General features: G+C 31.4%; 1 protein-coding gene across 2 annotated transcripts in view; it reads right to left on the reverse strand.

The window, feature by feature from the left end:
- Nucleotides 1-7,237: 7,237 nt before the first annotated feature.
- wapl (wings apart-like) overlaps nt 7,238-19,920 on the reverse strand; it is an 18,043-nt gene continuing 5,360 nt past the window's right edge. For both annotated transcript variants that reach the window (XM_014433580.3, XM_014433579.3), the window contains exons 4-16: nt 16,740-17,695; nt 15,401-15,567; nt 15,138-15,265; nt 14,797-14,917; nt 14,237-14,485; nt 13,673-13,888; nt 12,626-12,848; nt 12,107-12,222; nt 11,482-11,581; nt 9,819-9,986; nt 8,862-8,950; nt 8,641-8,742; nt 7,238-7,611 (exon numbers count right to left, since the gene is read on the reverse strand). In XM_014433580.3, coding sequence (XP_014289066.1) covers nt 7,492-7,611; nt 8,641-8,742; nt 8,862-8,950; nt 9,819-9,986; nt 11,482-11,581; nt 12,107-12,222; nt 12,626-12,848; nt 13,673-13,888; nt 14,237-14,485; nt 14,797-14,917; nt 15,138-15,265; nt 15,401-15,567; nt 16,740-17,695 — 2,755 coding nt within the window. In that variant the 3' untranslated portion in view covers nt 7,238-7,491. The remainder of the gene's footprint in view (nt 7,612-8,640; nt 8,743-8,861; nt 8,951-9,818; nt 9,987-11,481; nt 11,582-12,106; nt 12,223-12,625; nt 12,849-13,672; nt 13,889-14,236; nt 14,486-14,796; nt 14,918-15,137; nt 15,266-15,400; nt 15,568-16,739; nt 17,696-19,920) is intronic.

Here is a 19,920-nt window from a genome sequence, read left to right on the forward strand (position 1 = left end):
CAGATCGCAAATCCTTTTATAGTGCAAAATCTTCCCCCACTCATCCCTTTATATCATCAACAGAATGTGCGTTGTACAAGAAGGAATGTAATTACATCTTCCACTTGCAACTGGACCTTTATCGCTAACTTTTTTTTTCTTTCGACCATTTCAACGCTGGTTGCTTGTAGAAAAAAAAAATTGAAATGGGAAAATATTTTCACCATTTATTTCTATATATTCGTCTGAGTACACTCGACAATCATCTCAGCTGGTGGGCTAATTCCGTTCAAAGATGGGAAAAAATGACCTATAGTTGAAACTAATAGCTAAAATCTCCTTGGAGACGACCATTATTCATGAATGAATCATTGATAAACAAATATAGTATCCATGGCAATTGTAGCTAATCTTTCAAATATAGCTAATGTTTGCCCAACCCTTACGGATAACAACCAACTAAATATAATGGACATAAACCAAATAAATAAACTAGACTGAAGAGAGCCTGTCGGAATAATTAATAATAATTTTAGTTGTTGTTTTAATGTTCAATATTTTATTTTATAATGTTATGGGTAATATTACATATAATATTATAATATGTACTAGTGAATTTTTTTTATAATATTTAGGGTTCTAATAAATCTAGTAGGGATGTGCATAACCGAAACGTTTAATAAAGAATGAATCAGTAATTACTATTCTGAGAAGTTCGAGGTTCGAAAGGGATTTAAAACAAAGCGATTCTGTATCACCTATATTATTTAAACTAGCACTATAATACGATATTAAAAATGTGATAACATACTGATGCGTGGATATGCTGATAATTTGGATTTAAACAAAATATATGGTTAGCAGTAGGAACAGGAGCCATTTCGGTGATATAGATATAGGAGGAAATACATTTGAACATGTAGATAGTTTTAAGTATTTAAGTTCTACGGTAACCAGAAAAAATTTAATTGATGAGGAAATAAAAGCACGATTAAAGATGGGAAATGTTTTTATTTTTCAATCTCGAAATTTCTTAGATCGCGCCTTTTGTCCCAAAACATAAAAGTTAGAATAAAAGTGGCCTCTTATACTGAGAGAAGAACAGTAACTTAAGGATTTTGTAAATAAATTATTACGCAAAATATTCGGACTGAAAAAGGATGAGTTAACGGGAGAATTTAGAAGGATACACAACGCTGCATAAAGGGAACTGTACCCGGTAAATATAATTCAAGTTATCATTGCGGTGAATAAGGTGGGCGTGTAAGATCGTGGGTCTTAGTAACTAACGGATCCCTAAAATGTTAATAAACACTGAACCGACGGGTAAACGTCAGAGGGGTAGGCCGAAACTTATCGTACACGAGCCCAAGAGGAGAAAAAACTCAGTTATATCACACCAATTTTTGATTACTTTAATAAAAACTATGTATAATTACTTGCCAAGATTGATGAGTCTGCCAAGTATACGTAGTGGGAATAAAAAATGGCGGCTTTTTAAAAACGTTAAAAATAATTAATTTTTCATTCGGAGCTCTAAAGATTTAAAACTACCAACAACAATAGAAAATCTAACAGAACATCATTTAAAGTAGAGTAAATTTTCTAAATGTTAAGCCCTAATAATTTACATTCAATAGTTCCCAAGATACAGCTTTTTAAAAAGCAATAATTCATAAAAACGTTGTAAAGAACGTACTGAAAGATCAGGGAATTTATGTTGAAAAATCTATATCTTAAAAACCATTTGACGTACAGATGTATGTAAGCACTCAAATTAAAGCTAGTTTAATGAGCTATAAAGTAGTTTAATATGTTTATCGTCGTAGGAGTAGTAGTTTACATGATATTTGCTAAAATGAATTGATTTATAGTTGCTCGGACAAATTTTCGTTAGCCAAATTTATGTTCATATGTGAATATCATAAAAATTACAATCCCTATGAAGATAAGTATCATAAACTACTTTTTTGTAAGTTATATTTCCTTTATTATGAGTGCTGGCAGACATATGTGCGTCTTATGGATCTAGAGATATGTTTTTTCAAAAATCAAACATTTTATAGGAACCACTAGAAATTTACAGTTTGTGAATTTATTTTGTCAAATATCATAAAAACTACTACTACAAAGATAAACGTTATAAACTATTTAATAGTAAATTTAACTAGCTTTAATTTGAGTGCTGACAGACATCTGTACGCCTATGATTTCTGAAATAAAGTTTTCAAAAGTCAAACTTATTGTCCCAACAACTATAAATCAATTTATTTTAGCAAATATCATGAAAACTACTATTCCTACAAAGGTAAAGGTCTGAAACTCCTTTATAGTACGTTAAACTTGCTTTAATTTGAGTGCTAATAGACATCTATACGTCACATAGTTCCTGAGATATAGATTTCTCAAAATAAATTAACTAACTACTAATCATTCAGTAGATTTTTAAGAAATGTTGCTTTTTAAAAGGCCATATGCCGAGAACTATTGGACGTAACTAGCCCTATTAGGGCTCCTATTTCAGCAAATTTACTCTCATTCAAATAATGTTCTTCTAGATTTTCTAGAGTTGTTAACTTTTATGATATAGACCTCCGGATGAAAAATTTATGTTTTTTAAGGTTTTGAAACTGCCGCCATTTTTAATCCCCCTACCTATACTTGGCAGACTCATCAGTTTTGACTAGTAATTATACATAGTTTTCATTAAAGTAATCAAAAATTGGGATGAAATAACTTTTTTTATTCCTGGTCATTGTCCTAGTAGGTGGGAGGATTGCGTTAAGACTGATTTAGTAGATTTGGGTTTAGAGGGGTGTCACTGGACAGATGTATGCAAAGAACGATTGGTAGTATCGGCATCGAATCTTCGGATTTGCAAAGCCTTCTGTGTTATAATTATTATTGTTATAATGTTAAGGACCTATTTACCAAGAATCATTTTTATGAAGTTTTAGAAAGTTTGACTTATAATATTTTTATGTCACACAGCTCCTGATCTATCTTTACGAGTAAACAGTATACAAACGTATTTTCAGAAGTATTGAGTATTGTTTGGATGTAGAAGGCACCCGAATACTTTTATTATTGTTGTTTGAATTTATGGGCAAAAAACTATGTTGTTTTCATTGCCATTGCAACTAAAAATAAATTAATAAAAAACAAATCAATATAAAATTTTAAAAAATAGTTATTTACTTTTTATAACGATTATAGAAGAAGATAGTAAGTGCTGTTTATAATAGTTTGAGATAATTTTTGATAATGATCACAGTTGGCTTTATGATTTTTAATTTGTTATCTAATGCCATCCAATTTTGTTCCTAGTCATGTAAAACCTTAATCCGTATTGGTCGAAACAGATCTGATGGGGGAATGTAAGTGGATGTTATAATTTCCAGTGAGTGGGGCTACTATTGCAGCTTCTACTTTCTCGTTTCCAGGAATCCTGGATTGTCTGGGAACCCAGAAAAATACTATCTTTCTAGAAGAATTTTCTATTTGCTAAGTAGATTAATGAATTATTTTAATAAGAGGATTACATTTATTTATTTATTATAACCTAAATAATTCATTACAATAGAAATTTTTAGATGTGAAGAAGAGATTTTGTTTCTCTATTTTTATATCCTAGTTCCATATTTTCAGTTAAGATAGTTAACTCTGAAACACTCAGTACAGGGTTAAGATCGTGAAAAATTTTTAATTTGAGTTTTTGAAGGAAAAACACATTATGAGGTTCTTTGAGTCCAAATATTCTTAAGTGTCACAAAATGCTCGTTGTGTTTGTAACTGTGAACATCATAGCTCAAAAACTCAAAGTCGAACGAAACTTATAGGCGTGTTTATGCGTGGGATGATGATGATGACAGCAACTATTTCGACCAAATCATTTCATACAATGGGCGCTGAGCAGTTATTTTATAGTCGGGAGAATCGACAGCATGCAGATTTACCAGTTATTAACTCGTCATTGGTTGCTGCGTGAAAATTTCTTTTACGTTAATTTTGTTTCGGGTCTGGAGGGAGACTGTAGGGATATTCATGATCTTTAGTTTAACATGTTAAGGCTTGTTAAAGGGAAACACTTATGTTAAATGGAAAAATATTTCCTTCTTTTACCAATTTAAAACGATATAAAATATAACATGGTTGAGAGGCTGTTACTAGGTCTGTTCCTAACCAGCCCTGCCTGCGTTCTGTTGGTATCATTTTTTCGACATTTTGAGTGTTTTAGCCAGACACTTAGTTTTAGAATTGACCAAGCGACCGATGAAAGGTTAATTCATTTTTTATTTCCCTTGATCTACAAATGAGGTTCTTAGTATTTGCAGTATTGATTTGATAACAATTCAGCATTCAATAAATGATTGAGGATATAATTTAAATTTTAGAAAACAGTCATATTTCTACCATCATTTTCTAAAAGAAAAATGTAAAAACTTTGCAACATGAAATATTAATAAAAGTACTTTTCTTAAACCTGTTGAAACTGGAGTCAGTCAATTTGTCAACTGAAAGGTTCGTTTGGACAAATATTGCCACAATGAATAAAATATAAATACCTTCAGACTTGAGCAAGGATTAGTCTAAACTCAAAGCAGAGTGGTACTTGAAGGATATGTGATACGCACACCTCACTAAATATTTAGTCGAACATTTTCTAGCCAAATGTCGCAATAACAAAGAAAGCTTTCAAATACATAAAAGAATAAAGAAGAGGAAAAAAAAAGGGTGAAAATTAATTCCTAAAAATAATTATAATAAAGTTTTAGCAAATAAATCCACAGGAATTTAGTTGTAGCAGTGCAACTAATTATTATAATGCTGCCCAAATACATCAGGTTGCTATATCACACAGCATACTAATCAATCCGTAATCGGACATATATAAATTACATATAATTACATGGTATAATAAAATAGAAAGAAAACAGTTTTTTTACCCAGTTTCCTTTTACAATAAATTCCAGTCTATACACTAAATACAAATATTTCAATTCATTCCTTTTTTCTTTCTCTTTCTTGTCCCTTCAATTTCACCATTTCACAATTTTTATTTCACCTGATCGACAAATTCACCCACAGATTCTCTCTAGTGACCAACAACTTAAACAAATTCACTATTAGACGGCAATGTGAGATCAGACCATTAATAATAGTCACAACAGTAGATCAGTTTACAAAAAAAACAAAAACAAATAAATACATTTTACCAGAACAAAACTAATACATAGATTCAAAGGAAAATATAATAAAATGCCGGTTAAAAGAAACACTTGCATGGATAAATAAGTTTTGAAAAAATAAATAAATAAAAATCATAATGTTAATAAAATAAAATAATTTAATGAATAAATAAGTCAAAACACACAAACAGACAGGTTCACATATTAAAATAAATAAATAAAACAATGAATAATCTCCGAAGGTCTCGCGGAATTTTTCTTTAAGGATAGGGACGCATTTTTCATATATTTCCTTTTTTTCCCTTTCCACTCCACCTTCCTGTTCGAGGTTATTACTTTCAAATTTTACTGTCGGATCCAAGACCAGAGCCATGCCTCCGATTTTTGCTATGCGACAATATTGGCATATCTTACGGATCCGTCAGTGCCAACACAATAAACCTCCTTGAAGCAGGTGAAGTCTTTTCTTTGAAGGAACTTCGTCAAGTCTTCTTTGACCCTGTGGTGCTGGCGTGTTATAAGCAGGAACTTGTTGGGGCATTTTCCCAGCACATGAGCTGGTTTTTCAGACTCTCTGCTGCATTTGCAACAGAGGAACCCAACTTCTCCTTGCTGTCCACTGGCTCCTGGGACTCCACGCAGTGGTGCGCAATTGATATTTAGTTTCAGGGCATTCACCCATTCTGACCCCGAGAGTACCTGATTCTCACATACATATCTATTAGCTTTCGGGGTCTCTTTGAATTGGCGAACACCAATACCCTGCCACCTGCAATTGGCCCATTCTTCGAAAGCATTCTCAGGCAACAACTGTCGTAGAGCTCTCACCCTTTGGTTGCCCTTATCCACTTCAAGTCTATCAGCACATGCCGTGATTTCGGCTTCGTAATTCAATGTAAACTGGAATAGGGGATCTGAAACATTCGACAGTCACTGGGCAATGGACCAATGCTGCAGTGGAGCTTTCCATTGACAGCAGATCAGACCCAGTCCTGGATACCTCCTTTATATTTAAAATCTTATGCTGGATGTACACATTTGCAACTTGCCGCAAATCATAGACTTATAGGAAGACCCCCTTAAGCATTTTGAATGCTATTATGCTATTAATCTAAAGATGCTGCCACCTAGTGGCAAACAAATGAAGCAGTAGCCTTTGGTAGCCATCTTGGCCTCAGAAAGAAGAGATGAGAAGAGTGAACAGTCTCTAACAGAGCCACATCATTTTCTGTTGTGTTTATTTTTTTTATTATTTACACCATGTTTATTTTTCAACAAATCATTTTAAATTGATTTATATTTGAAATAATAACTAAAAGTATCAGATATGATACTTAATGATATTGAGGAAGCAGAAAATCATACTGATAGTGTAAAAAAAATTTGATTCACTTACTGCGAGGAATGAAGAAAATTAAAACTTGTTTTTCTTCTGTTGATGTTTTTTTTTTTTAAATTATTTTCTATCATTGCATTTAAATAAGACACTTAAATTTTATCAACTCAATCCTGTTATATTTTCATTTTTTCGTTATTAAATAATTGATATCCGTTAGCATATTGTATTAAAAAACTTTTATTTTATGAGAACTTATTTCAAATAAAACATAGTGTCTTAAATAATAAAAGTACCTTCCCCTTCTAATGTAATAATTAACTGTATTTCATTAAAACTCAATGAGGTCTTAAGCTCAACTCATAACTAGATGTAATGGTCAGATAAAAAGAAATGTGATAAATATGAATTAAAAAATATATTGATAAGTGCTAAAATGCTAAATATACATACATATATATGTATATATATAATATGTATATATAAATATAAACACAATTTACAAATTGCATAGCGTTCTAAAAAACATCTTCAACAAGAACAAATCAATTATAAATACTATTTCTTGGCATACTAACATTTGTTCTGTAAGTACTATAATTAAAATACAACCACTTCTCTTGTTTAGATAGTGTCCACAGTTGTCGATTTGTATACATAATTATAAATTACGTTTAGAGACAGCCTTTATTATGTGATGGGATTTTTTTTCCTTAATAAAGCAATTTACAGCTAAGATAAAATCACAATATAATAAACATAAAAAAAAAGGAAATATGTTAAAATAATCACATAAATAAATAATCTGTACAACATACAACCCTACGAAGGGTATCTAGTGAAAAATAGTTTGATTCCAAGGTACATAATAAAAAAATAAAATCACATAATGGAATATTGGTGAGCCACATTAGATATTGGTTTCTTCAATTTGAGAAACAACTGTCAGTTAAAAAGCACTTGGGTTCTGGTTGTAGATTAGTTTAGTTAAAGAGTACATTGATCGGCAGCGGAGTTGGTTGATAAGTTTATTGCCTTGTCGATGTCGGTAAGCTGTTTGATAAGCTGTTGCGTAGCCTTTATTCCTCTACTACTTCCTGATCCAGCCTGCCAAAATAAAATTAAAAATTAATTTTTAAAAACACAAAATTATTTATTAAATAAGATATTTTTAATTATTCATTAAATAATATAGTTTAGACCAGAGAAGTCCTAATCTTATTAAGCCTCATGGCACAAGCAAAGCTTTCCCATATTGATGTCTACAATTATACCCTTCCCGGATCCTGACACTCTACCCTCCCCTATACCCTGCCACCTTCAGAATAATTATAAATTACTGCATTTGCATCAGCAAAATTTTTTTATGCAAAACCAACCATTTAGAAAGATGCTATGGATAGAGTAATGTGGTCAACTATATTCGTGTAAATATAAAGTCTATTGTGAATTTTGCTAAACATTAACCCCAGACCACGGACTATGAAAGGGTACAGTTGAATTCATTTCTTTTAAGACAATTATAAAAGTTCAAAATAATAAAAATTATTGAAAATAACAAAAAGAAAAAAACTTTGTCAGTTGAACCATTGTAATTAACTCTACCTCAAAATTTGAGGTTTTATGTTTTAAGGAACAGAGAATTCAAAAATCGAAAAAGAAAAAAAATTTCATCTGTCCACTGTCAGTGGTTTTTATAATTTAATTATGATAATGTTCATAATTAAAAAATGTCATTTCGTAAAAAAAAAGTAATAAAAACAAACATTAAATATCGAGAAAAAAATTGATAACAAAATTAAATATTTATGTGAATAACTTTGGTTCAAAATCACTATCAAAAGTATATCACATAGTTTAAGAACCTTTAACAACCCTGTTCGGAGGACAAGATCAAGATCACAGTTATTGCACATTTTTTAAAATGTAATTTGGTTCTTCCCCTCTATACATGAGGTATAATGTATCACTAATATGAATAATCAGAAAGATTTCACCACAGAATAAGTGAATAAGTTAATTACAAGGAAACCTAGTAGAAGAAATTTTTTTTTTTTTAAAAAAGTATAGCTCATGTAATCACAAAAAAACTTATATAATAACTAAAACAACTATAACTTAATATATAATACTTACGGCTGATGTAAGCATCATGAAGTTGTAAAACTTCTGTAAAACAGACAATAGCATTTCATAGTTCTTATTTGGCATGTGACTCCTAACATACTCTTCGAACAACTGTAAAAAAATATATATATATATATATTTATACAAAAGAATTTATAATTGTGTATGTATATAATTAATTTATAGTAAATGAAGTATTGATACAAAGTAGATAGTGAAATGAAGCGTACCTGATTATCCACAATCAGGTAGCCTAATAAGAGTGCAATATAAGCTCCGATGAGGGTGTGCTCCATGTGACGTCCTGCTTTCTGCAGCACTGAAAAATAATAAAAATAAATAAATAAGTCAAATCATCTAAAATAAACAACCTAAGTTAAAAGGACTTAAGTAATTAAGTTCTAAGAGTTTTTCATTTAAATTTATGAATTGGTAAGCTATAACTCACATTTAGGTTTTAATTTATTGTTTATTAAATTCTTCTTTGTGCTCTCTCATCTTGTTTAAAATTAACAGAAGAGGGGAGGATATAGACATAGGAATGCCAATTTCAATGAAACTTTTTTGTTGATACTAGACCGAAAAACAATCAAAAGGTGTCTACGGGTTCTTACAACTTATTTTTTTATAGGCTTTAGAAGCCTATAAAAAAAATATGTTGTATAATTTTAGCTATTTTTAATATAACTGTTTTCTGCCTTTTCTCTTTGTTGAAATTAAATTTCCAATTTACAGAGTCCTCATATCATCGGCACTGTAGATTTACCTCATGGCAGACCCTGGCTAGCTCACTTTTCCCATTTATTAGCTAAACACTTGTATGTTTTATATGTTGTTATTTCATACCAATCATGCAGCCCTTTAAGATCAGACCATAATTTCATTGAACATTTATAGGCTAGGCTTAACTTGAGGTTGTATTATCGTTCTACTGATTTTAGATGACCTACATGTTCAAAGAGGACCTTCTAAAGTCCCCAAGAATATGGAGTATGCAGGCAGACTAGGTACGATGCACATTGAGCTTTAGAAAGTCGACTCTGTGGACATGGAATCGTACCTTAACTCTACAGTTCATACACAACTCAGTAAGATGGTGCATTTATACCATGCGGCCTTCTCCAGGATCAGGAGACCCAATAATACCTTCCAACATATTCATAATGTTACAAAATAAGTTAACTTACACAAAGCTACAGTCTCTTCTATAAACTCCTCCGACGATTTAGGAGCTTGATTTTCTGGTTTGCTTTCGCCGTCCAGGATGGCATCTGTCTTCCTCTCAACAGTCCGTGCTAACTCTTCCTGTTCTAAAAACAGGCCTACAAGGGCACTTAAAGCACTTCCACTGTTAACTGCAACAAAAAAAAACAACATTAAATGTTAAAATATGAATTTTTCATATAAAAGTAACAAAAATTATGAGAAAAACTATAAAAATAAATACAATAAAATAATAATAAGTTCAATTATACAAGGTAAGACTTAGCAGTAAAGACAGTAAACAAGTACAAACCTACTGTTTTAGGTCAAACATAAATGTGGTGGTAGTGGAGTTAAAATTGAAATACTTATGATAAATCAGTTTTCAAATTTGTTATACATATCTCAAAAAGAAACAAATGTGCTTGAATCAGGTACTACATAGATTAAAATCATCGTAATATCATAGAAATATTAAAATAAAGCTTTGAAATAACCTTTATCTTTAGAATTCAAGTTATTTATTTTAAACCATCAGGGCCCTGTTTCATAATGAAAGCTAATAGTATTAGTTAATAGTACAAGTGTAGAAACTAGTGTGGTAACAATACTAATACTTATTTTTTTCAAGATAGAGAGGACTATTAGTGATATTACAGGAATTAAAAAATACTGAAGTACAAATTACTATTGTACAAGTCTGTGTAATTGAATTAAGATAAATCTACAAGACTAATAGTATTAGTTTGTACTTTATTATGAAACAGGGCCCTGGTTGTTATAATCAAATTTCAATTTTGTTTATACTCCATTAAACTTTCATTTTCCTTCTTAACTCTCAGTTTATATAAGCTATTTTGCTTTGACCAAATTTTTTTATTGCATTTTATCTTCCTGGGATTAGTGATTTTCCAGTGTACGATTTTCAATTATTATTAATATGAACAGTCTTTAGTGTCCCATTGCAAATTTAGAAAAGAAAACTAAACTGTAAAGAAACTTGAAAGAGTTTTGATGAGTAAACCCTTCATTTTACTGGAGTCCAATTTAGAAAAAAAAAAAACCTATAGGTGAGTATAATAGGAAAGGTGGTTAGAAAGAGTGGGAGTAATTGGGGCGTGGTTTGGGAGGAGTGGGGATAATAAGGCCAGTTTAAGGCCAAAATTTGTAAATTTAGATTTGGAGCCACTGATGTAGGTGTTGCTGCCTAGTGGATATACCATCTGAACTAGCAGTGCTCAAGTTGGCAGAAAAAGAGAAGACAGAGTAGTAGGGGAGAGTATGAGCAAATCACTGGCTGCCTTCTGTTTCAGTTTAGATTACAAAGGAGGACATTCCTATTAACCTCAATGTAAACCTTCCTTTCATGAGTGTGGCCTTTTTAGCTTCAATTTTGCTTTGAAGAAGGGTTATGCCACCCCTCTGGTATAGCCTAATAGTCATCTGACTGGGTCACATGCCTGATTAAGGTTAGGTACCATGGGCATAGAATCCTTGCAGGATGCAGGATTAACAGGGGCATAGAATCCTTGCAGAATGCCTGCTCCAAAGCCCTGTGCTCGAATCGGTCTTTTCTCTATACTTTTCCAATGCGACATCTATGAACATATAACATTAATAATTTAGGATTTCAAAAATCATAATTACCTTCAAACATGGAATCGGGATTAGCAGGTGCTTTTGCTTCAATAAGGAGCTTTCTATTAGCCTCACAATGTTCAACCAAATTAATTAGCAAAATTAAGGTCTGTAATCAAAAGAGAACAAACATTACAAATAATTCACATCATTAGGTCAGTAAGCATATTTAGAATCTCTAAATTAATTAGATCAATTAAATTAATAACTTAAATTCATGCTGATATTTAAAAACAAAATTGCAATCATTATTATACAAAGCGGCAATCACTTTTACCATTCTCATTTTATTACCCTTTTACTTTAAAACATTTTGGCTATTTAAAGTTCAGCTAGCCATGGGTTGCATAGGTATAATATTTGTATTATAATTATGTAGACAAATACAAATATTAAATTAAAATTTTAGCAATTTAATTATACTAAAATAGTGAAGTATTATAACAATAAATTAGAATGTTTTATGAGGTGCTTATTATTGACCATAGATTCAATATGAGAAGATAGTCATTCATGTAGTCAGTAAAACTAAAATAATGCTTATTTACTTTTGTCGACATATCAACCTGAATTTCAGACCTTTATTAGGGCTGAAAACAAAGAAAAAAGGTTCTAGGAAGTTATAATTACTTACGAGGACATTAATATCGAATTTCTGTTCTTCTGGTATGTATCGAGGAACCTGAAGAAGTATGTGAAGACTAGATTCAATGAGCCCCTCCCGCATTCCAGCCAATGTAGACCCAAATGCTGTAAAAAAATATATATATAGGTATTCATTATGTATTCATGAAGAAATTAATTTAGTAAACATTTTAGATTAATATACTTTTGTCATACTGTAATATAAAAGTCAAATAGTAATAATAAAATAAACCAACATATATGTTACAAAAATAGTTGGTGCTTTAGAAAGGGTTCACATTTACCAGTCAAGGTAGGTCAAATTGAAAAAATATGCTTTCACTAGTGAAGGACAAAAATAAAATAAGTATTAAATAATTGTGTGAAAACATGTTTGTCAAAATATGTGAAGTTGTCATGACAATGACATGTGCACACACAAGAGGAACACTTTATCCTCCTTTATCTAACTACTAAAATACAGCAACTTAAAAGTTGATATTGGATTACAATAGTTGACAGTACTTACACTTGTTATTAAAGTCATGCGTCAAGTTGATAAGAACCTTGAGGTTAGCAACAAGGCATTCTCTAATGACAGCTCCTACCGATTCCTTATCAGCAAGTGTCGTCGTAGGGTAGAAAGGGATCTGCGAGTCACATAATCTCAGCATTCGGACCACCGTATCAACAAGTATACCATCGCCGTAAGTCAAAAGATAGTTGTTGTTCTCTTCGTTCTGAAGTGTAACCTATTGAAAAGGAAATTATATAAACAAAATAATTTCAACATTCTAAAAAGTTTAAAAATACATTAAAACATAAATAGAATAGAATAGGAAAAAAAAAAATTCTGGACAGTGTTCCTAAAGAATAACAAATACAGATATATGGCCAAGTGACCAATATAAAATATGAGTAAATAAAACACAGAGTATGTACAAAGTAAAAAAATATGTGGAAATGAAAAACTGAGGAATGAAAAAACATACCCACTATTGAAAAATGATGAAAAAAAAAAAAGAGAAAACACCATAAAGAAAAAAAATTACATCGGTTATATATGAAAATAATTGAATACATACACGTAGTTAAATAATAGAAAGTCAAAAAAGAAAAAAAAATTCTATATACAAAGAAAAATAACATCTATATACAAAGTAAAAAAAAAAAATCTATACACAAAATCTTAAATTAGAAATAAAGAATATGTTTTTATTTAGTAAAAAGTGATAAAACAAATAAAGCTATTCACTTCTAAATAGAGTTTTATTTTTTAATTAAGATCTCATCATTGGACATCTCTTTGCAATATAAGGAGGTAGGAGGGAATTCCAGAGAATAGCAGAAGAGACTAGAAAGAAATGTTTATGCACTGGTGGTTTTGTGGGAAATGGTATACAGGTCTGGAAGACAGGATCTTCTATCCTGTGAAAGAACTGAGTATTTGAATTGTAGAGGACAGTAGATGTAGGAAGGAGGTGATGGTCTGATTTATGTAAGGTCCAAGATAACATTACCTACAGATGGATGGGAAGAACAATTTGACTCAGTAAGGTGGGAAAGAAATACTTACATTTTCGAGAACTCTAAGGCACCTATCTGCTTTCCTCAGCCTATCAAGGAGCGAGGGTGACCACATTGTTATGGTATGATCGATGGGTCGACAGGTTTCAACAATAGTCTTGATAATGTGTTCCAAGCCACCTAAATCTCTCAGCTCTTCTTTGAACCATTCTCCAGCTCTTTTTGATGTTAATGAGAGAAGCGTTTCCATTGCTAACTGACCAACCTAAAAATCAATTATAAATTTATCATTAAAACAATGAGAACTCTCGAATACTTGATTCCAGTAAAAAATAAATGAAAATTGTCACTATTGAATGATTAGCCCATAATTATTTCAAAAGTTGTGGTAGATAAATATCAATGTGAACACTTTCTTAAAATTGTACATATTTTACCCAGAAGCAGACCACAAACAGTTCAACTAAGTGGGTGGACTGACTGAAATATCAAAACCCGCGATTAAAATTATTCCAGCTCCCATTGATTAATATTGACAATCATAGATATTGACTGACTAAATTAATATTTATAGTTATAAACCACTAAATTTAGTATTAAATATTCAACTTACAGTGATGTTGTCGAGATTAAGATGCTTGGCATGACCTTGCTCCTGAATCTCTTGACAAAGGGACCGTACCCTGTCCTTCGTCTTCTTGAGCTCGGCCGTGGAGAGTCCGCAGCCCTCGAGCGCTGAGCTGTGGGAGGCATCACTCTCAAGTAACGACAACATCAGCTCGAGACTGTCCCTATCAATGTCCATGTTGAGCCTGTCCTGACTCAGAACGAACATCACAGTCGCTGTACACATTCCCAATCTCTGTGGCAACAAAAAATAAAAAATGAATTCATTAACTTACAACGAACAATGGTTGATGTACGATATCATTATCTCTCGAAGGATATCATAATACCAAACCTAATAAAAGGCTTCCCAGGATACTTGCCCCCTAAAACTCTAATTAGGAACGGCCTTATCCTACCTTTGAAACATTTATTTAAAACAGAAGGAGGAGACTTAAGCTAAAAATAAACTAAATCAAGCAACATTGAAAAAGAGGCTAAAATTGGAAAACAGGGTAAAACTTACATAATCTTGTAAACATTAAAAAAATGAAAATAAAATCTAACCTGATCTTTCGTTGCATCATGGAGTGCTCTGAAAAACTTGGTAACAGTTCCATGAGCCCTAACGTGCATCCTAAACGCTGGTACCATACATTTTGAAGCTAGGGTTATAGCTGAGAGGCATCTACGGATAAACATATAAATATTAAAACAAATAATAAACAAACATTTGCTAATAAAATAACAAGTGGCAGGGTTAGCAACGACTGAAAATCATTTTCATCCAATAAATTTTTATAATACAGCTCTTGCAGGAAATTAAAAATAAAATAAGCCAATAATATTGAATTGAAGAAAAGAAAAAAAGTTGAATATGCATGTATGGAAAACATAAAATAACTAACCGAGTACTAATAGGATTATTATCTTGCAGGGCATCTAAAATATACTCTACGTCATCATTGAATTCTTGGAATTCACCTGATTCCTGAATTTGGTGGGCCTTCTTCACATTTCTCACAACGGTATAAAACTGAAAAGATAAAATGGATTAGTAAGTAGAAAGAATCCTTAATAACAATATTTTACAGAAAATTAACCGAAATTATATTGATCTAGTAAAAACATTAGGTTAATAAAAGATTAAATAATAGTTTAATATAAAAACCTCTTTCGCCTTTTTGCTGCAAGTCACACTAGTTATAGCTTCACATTCCTCCTCCAATGCAGTCTCTTCTTTTAAAGAATAATTGGTAACTCTAGTAAGTGTTTCTGCATCAAAGTCTGTGGCCAACGGCGTTTGGAGGCCAGCTGGTTTCGATTCTAGTTTAGAACCTAAAACCATAACAAAATCATCGAAACCTAGAAAAGGTGATTTTGTAAAAGAGTATAAATAACTACTGGATAACAAAGGTCTGCCATAGTGTGAATAAGTTTTTGTTCAATTTAAACAGTGATTTTTAGTCCTTAGCACTGATTACAAAAGGCAAGGGGTACAATTTTGTACGTGAAAGTCTTTTTTGCTATTTACCTGTGCCTGGACTAAATTTATATCTCAGTATTGACAAAATTTGAAAACCTATTGACAAAAATAAATTCATAATAATTAATCAGAGAATGTGATAGCTAATAAATTGGAGCAAGGGTCCGAGAGTGCCTGTTTCAGAACATTGTGGGTTCAACTTTCACCTGGGTCAGTCAATATTTATACCACGAAGGCCCGAGGAATGAATCTTGAAATTTCCGTTCCAATAAAAAAAAACTAGTAGTTAATTATTGTGTAATTTCACGATTTTGTCAATGGTGAGGTGTAAATTAGGTTCAAGCACCAATAAAAAAATATTAATTTTTATCAATGATACTTGTACTCTTAGCTTATCACCCACTCGTAGATAAAAGAATATTTCTAGAAAACTGATTAAATAAACATGTGATACTAAATTAAACTATAACTAATAAAAAAAAAAAATAATAATAACAGTTGAAGCTAATACGAACTAATCTACCACTGACAAGGTACAAAAGCTAAAAGCCAAAGCTCTGAAATATCAAGAGTGAAAAATCATAAGATCCAAACAATTGAAGCCTTCTGTGGTATTCATGAATCCCTACTATAAAGCATAATTAACTGCGCATTAGATTAAGTTTTTCAAAAAATTAAAAAGAAAAATTTGGGTTTGTTTGCATTAAAAATATAAATCAATTATTGCTCTATTTTAACATATGATTCCAAAACTTTGTTTTATTATCACAATAGCAGAACATTGCTAATTAATTTTGATATAAAATAAATAAATACAAAATGAATCTATGCATATGTGTGATAAAAAAAAAAGCCCTCCAACAAGTCCTATCAAGCACCTATAAATGATAAAATCCATAATATTAATATATAAATTATATCAACATAATGTATAGGTTCTTAGAGAATGAAAATGCTCAATAATACGTGGAGTGGAAAACGAAAATAAAAAATTTGTATTTTGTAATATTGAAAAAAGACTTACCTTCTTCTTTCAGATCACACCATTTATGAATATAATGAGCATTTCTTTTTTCACCAGAGGCCCCCCGAGATTTAAATATACTACCTTTCTTAGGTCGACCAGGAGGCCTCCTTAAAACTAATGGTTCGACCCTTTGGATCACCTCTTGAGATGGCGGCAGTGGTGGTAGGGATTTTTCCTCTCCACCACCACCACTCTCACTATCTGAGTTAAACTCTTCAGGTTTAGCTTCTACTTTAGACACCACTTCTGAACTAGCTTCTTCACATGATGCCATTTCAATTACTTCTGGAGAAGTTGGCTCTTCAATTTGTTCAGGTGCCTTTAATTCGTTCTCCTTCTCAATATCTTCCTTTACATCTAACTGGTCAGATGTAGGCGGATTCGGTTCTATTTCAGGTACAGTTGTCGATTCATCCATAGCAACATGGTGTATTCTAATTTTCAAAGGATCTTCTTCGACAACTTTTACACCTAGTAACCTTTCAGTAGTTGCATCAAAGTCAACATTAGTTTCAGCGAGAAGGTTATTTCCTTCTTCTAAACAGGTTTGCATATCTTCCTCTTTTGATATATCTCTTTCTTTTTCAGAATCTCTTCTCTCATATTCCTTGTACTTGCTCTTATGCTTTTTTGGAGGAGTTGTAGACCCGTTTGAATCACTTCCATATGAACGTCTTCTACTATCTCTCTTATGAGGTACATCATCTTCAGTTGGAGTAAGGAGCTGTGCAGTACCCTTGAATATACGAAGGACAATGGGAGGATGAGAAGCAGGAGGGCTTGAAGGAGCTGCAGTAGGAGTCGGACTGGGCTGCTTCCTAGGAGGGCTTGGTGATGGAACTGCAGCTGGAGTCGCAGAGAGATTCATTGCCTCAGTTTGAAAGATATCATCTTCATATTCTTCATTTTCCAAAGTATCCACCAACTTCTTTGCAGCCACAATTGAAGCCAATCTGCAATCAATTTGTTATTTGATAGTTAATATATTATTTAAAATTATAAAAAAGTCAAATATATAGGCATACGTTATTTCTTTTGTTATATTTCGATGATTAACCATAAGTACATTAAAAAGGGATGGTCCAGTTTGTGTTAAATAACAACAAAAAATTGTTTGAAATACTTATTAATGGACATTTTATTTATATATTCATATATCCTTCAGCATGGCCGAAATTACTTTCATTATTGAAACTCAATTAGAAAATGATATTAAAGAAATGTTATAAGCAGAAAAAAAACTAAAAATTCACATTACAAGAAATGCTGATTCAAGCCTAAAAAAAATCTGATGCAAAACGTGCCACAACTTTCACTTGCTATTAACATTCTTAGTTTAAAATTTATCAGGGAGAAAACAACAAATATCAACTGTACATAAGAATGTGTTCCCAGGAGACCAGGAGTAAGTCAATGAACAACCATAACCTGAATATTGTAAAATACAATCAATCAATAGGAGAATTATAGGATCGGCTATATCAGCTTCAATGTTTTCTCTCCTTAGTGATATCTCTGTTTTATTTCTCAGTGCAACGCCAGGGGATTCTGTTCCGTTTAAATAGAATCATGATTTAAATAGAATTATACTATTAATAGATAATTTGAAATTCAAAATACAATTTAATCATTTACATCCTTTATTTTGAAAATTAATTACATTAACTCCAAAAAAGTAGATTTTTCCTAAGCTTGTAAACAATTTTTCATTCAAAGGCTGTATTTGTTGTTCTTATAAATTTGCCTTCAAGTTATTTTACTGGCATCATATGTGAGAATAACTTTTACAAATTATTTAAATAATTAGAATTAAAATGTTGACAATAAAAACATTTGTGAGGATTTATAAGGGTGCTTTTCATAATGATTGAATTGAAGTTTAGTCCACTGACAAAAAAAAGAAGATAACAGTGTGAATTAATTCATTATTAGGACATATAAGGACGGAATTAGTAGACATCACTGAAGTAAAAAAAAACAACAACTCGCTAAAGGGGATTTTTAAATTAATTAATGGCCACTTAGGTATGTGGATATATAAGAGACTGGTGTGCACTAGTGTTTATCTAACATCAGGTTACATGTCTACAATATTTATAAATGGCACTGAAACTGTTTACATCTTCATGTCATTAATTTTTTTTGTCTAAAACTGAAAAGTAATAACCTCAAAATATATTTAACAGCTCAACATACTCCACTTGCAGTTGAGTAGTAAATTTCACATACTTAAGAGTAAGTTTTGTTTCTGACTAAGCTGAGTGAAATTAAATAAAAATTCACCTTGCAAGAGTGAAAAGTTTTACTTGAGTGCTATCTATGAATTTGGCTCTAAATCTTTCCAACCGTTGATTATAAAAGGTATGATTATTACTAGATTGATTAAATTAAATTGATCGATAAAAAAATAAATTATAATATCGATGGCATACTTCACAGTGGTGCTAAGTACATTTCCACTAACTTTATGGATATTTATACAATAATCTATAATAGCCACTATTATTACTATTACCTATATTATCCAATAACTTAATACAATTAAAGGTTCTCTTAATCAGAAAAATTAATTGAAAAGTTATAATTTTCCTAAAAGAAAGAACCTTTAATTTTATTTTTCATAATGTTAGTGGATTCGTATTTAGCACCACTGTGAAGTAAGTCAGTGATATCTCTAAGTAAGAATATATATAAAAAAAAACAGTCAAAATTTTTATTTTTTTAAACAGAAAAAAGATATTAGACAGATATAAAACCATTTTATGATTGTGTATAAATAAATTTCTCTATACATAATACGCTCTGAAAACCATAAATATGGAATTATAAAAATTGATGTACATATAAAAGAAATCTGTAGCAATAAAACCCATGAAGGCTCAGAGGTGCAGTACTTCATAAGGAAGCACTATTACTAAACCAAAGATTGTGCAAGGAGGTGATTTGGCCAGAATCGCACTCGGGTGCCAAATTTTTTCCCAATTAAGGGTATCCACTTTATGAGGCTGGGTGAACCCCGGAGTGCTCCCAAATCCAGAGGGTTGACTCATAGCTACAGTAACAGAATAAATAATTATCTGTCAAAGCTGGATTCGAACCTGGGTTCTAGGAGTTAGTAGCACTCTGCCTTACCACTGAACCACACCACTCCCATTATTTATCATTATTATTATATATA

This window comes from Halyomorpha halys, unplaced genomic scaffold (assembly GCF_000696795.3).
Source record: "Halyomorpha halys isolate HHAL.00 unplaced genomic scaffold, Hhal_1.1 Scaffold1225.1, whole genome shotgun sequence".
In the NCBI taxonomy this organism is placed as follows: domain Eukaryota; kingdom Metazoa; phylum Arthropoda; class Insecta; order Hemiptera; family Pentatomidae; genus Halyomorpha; species Halyomorpha halys.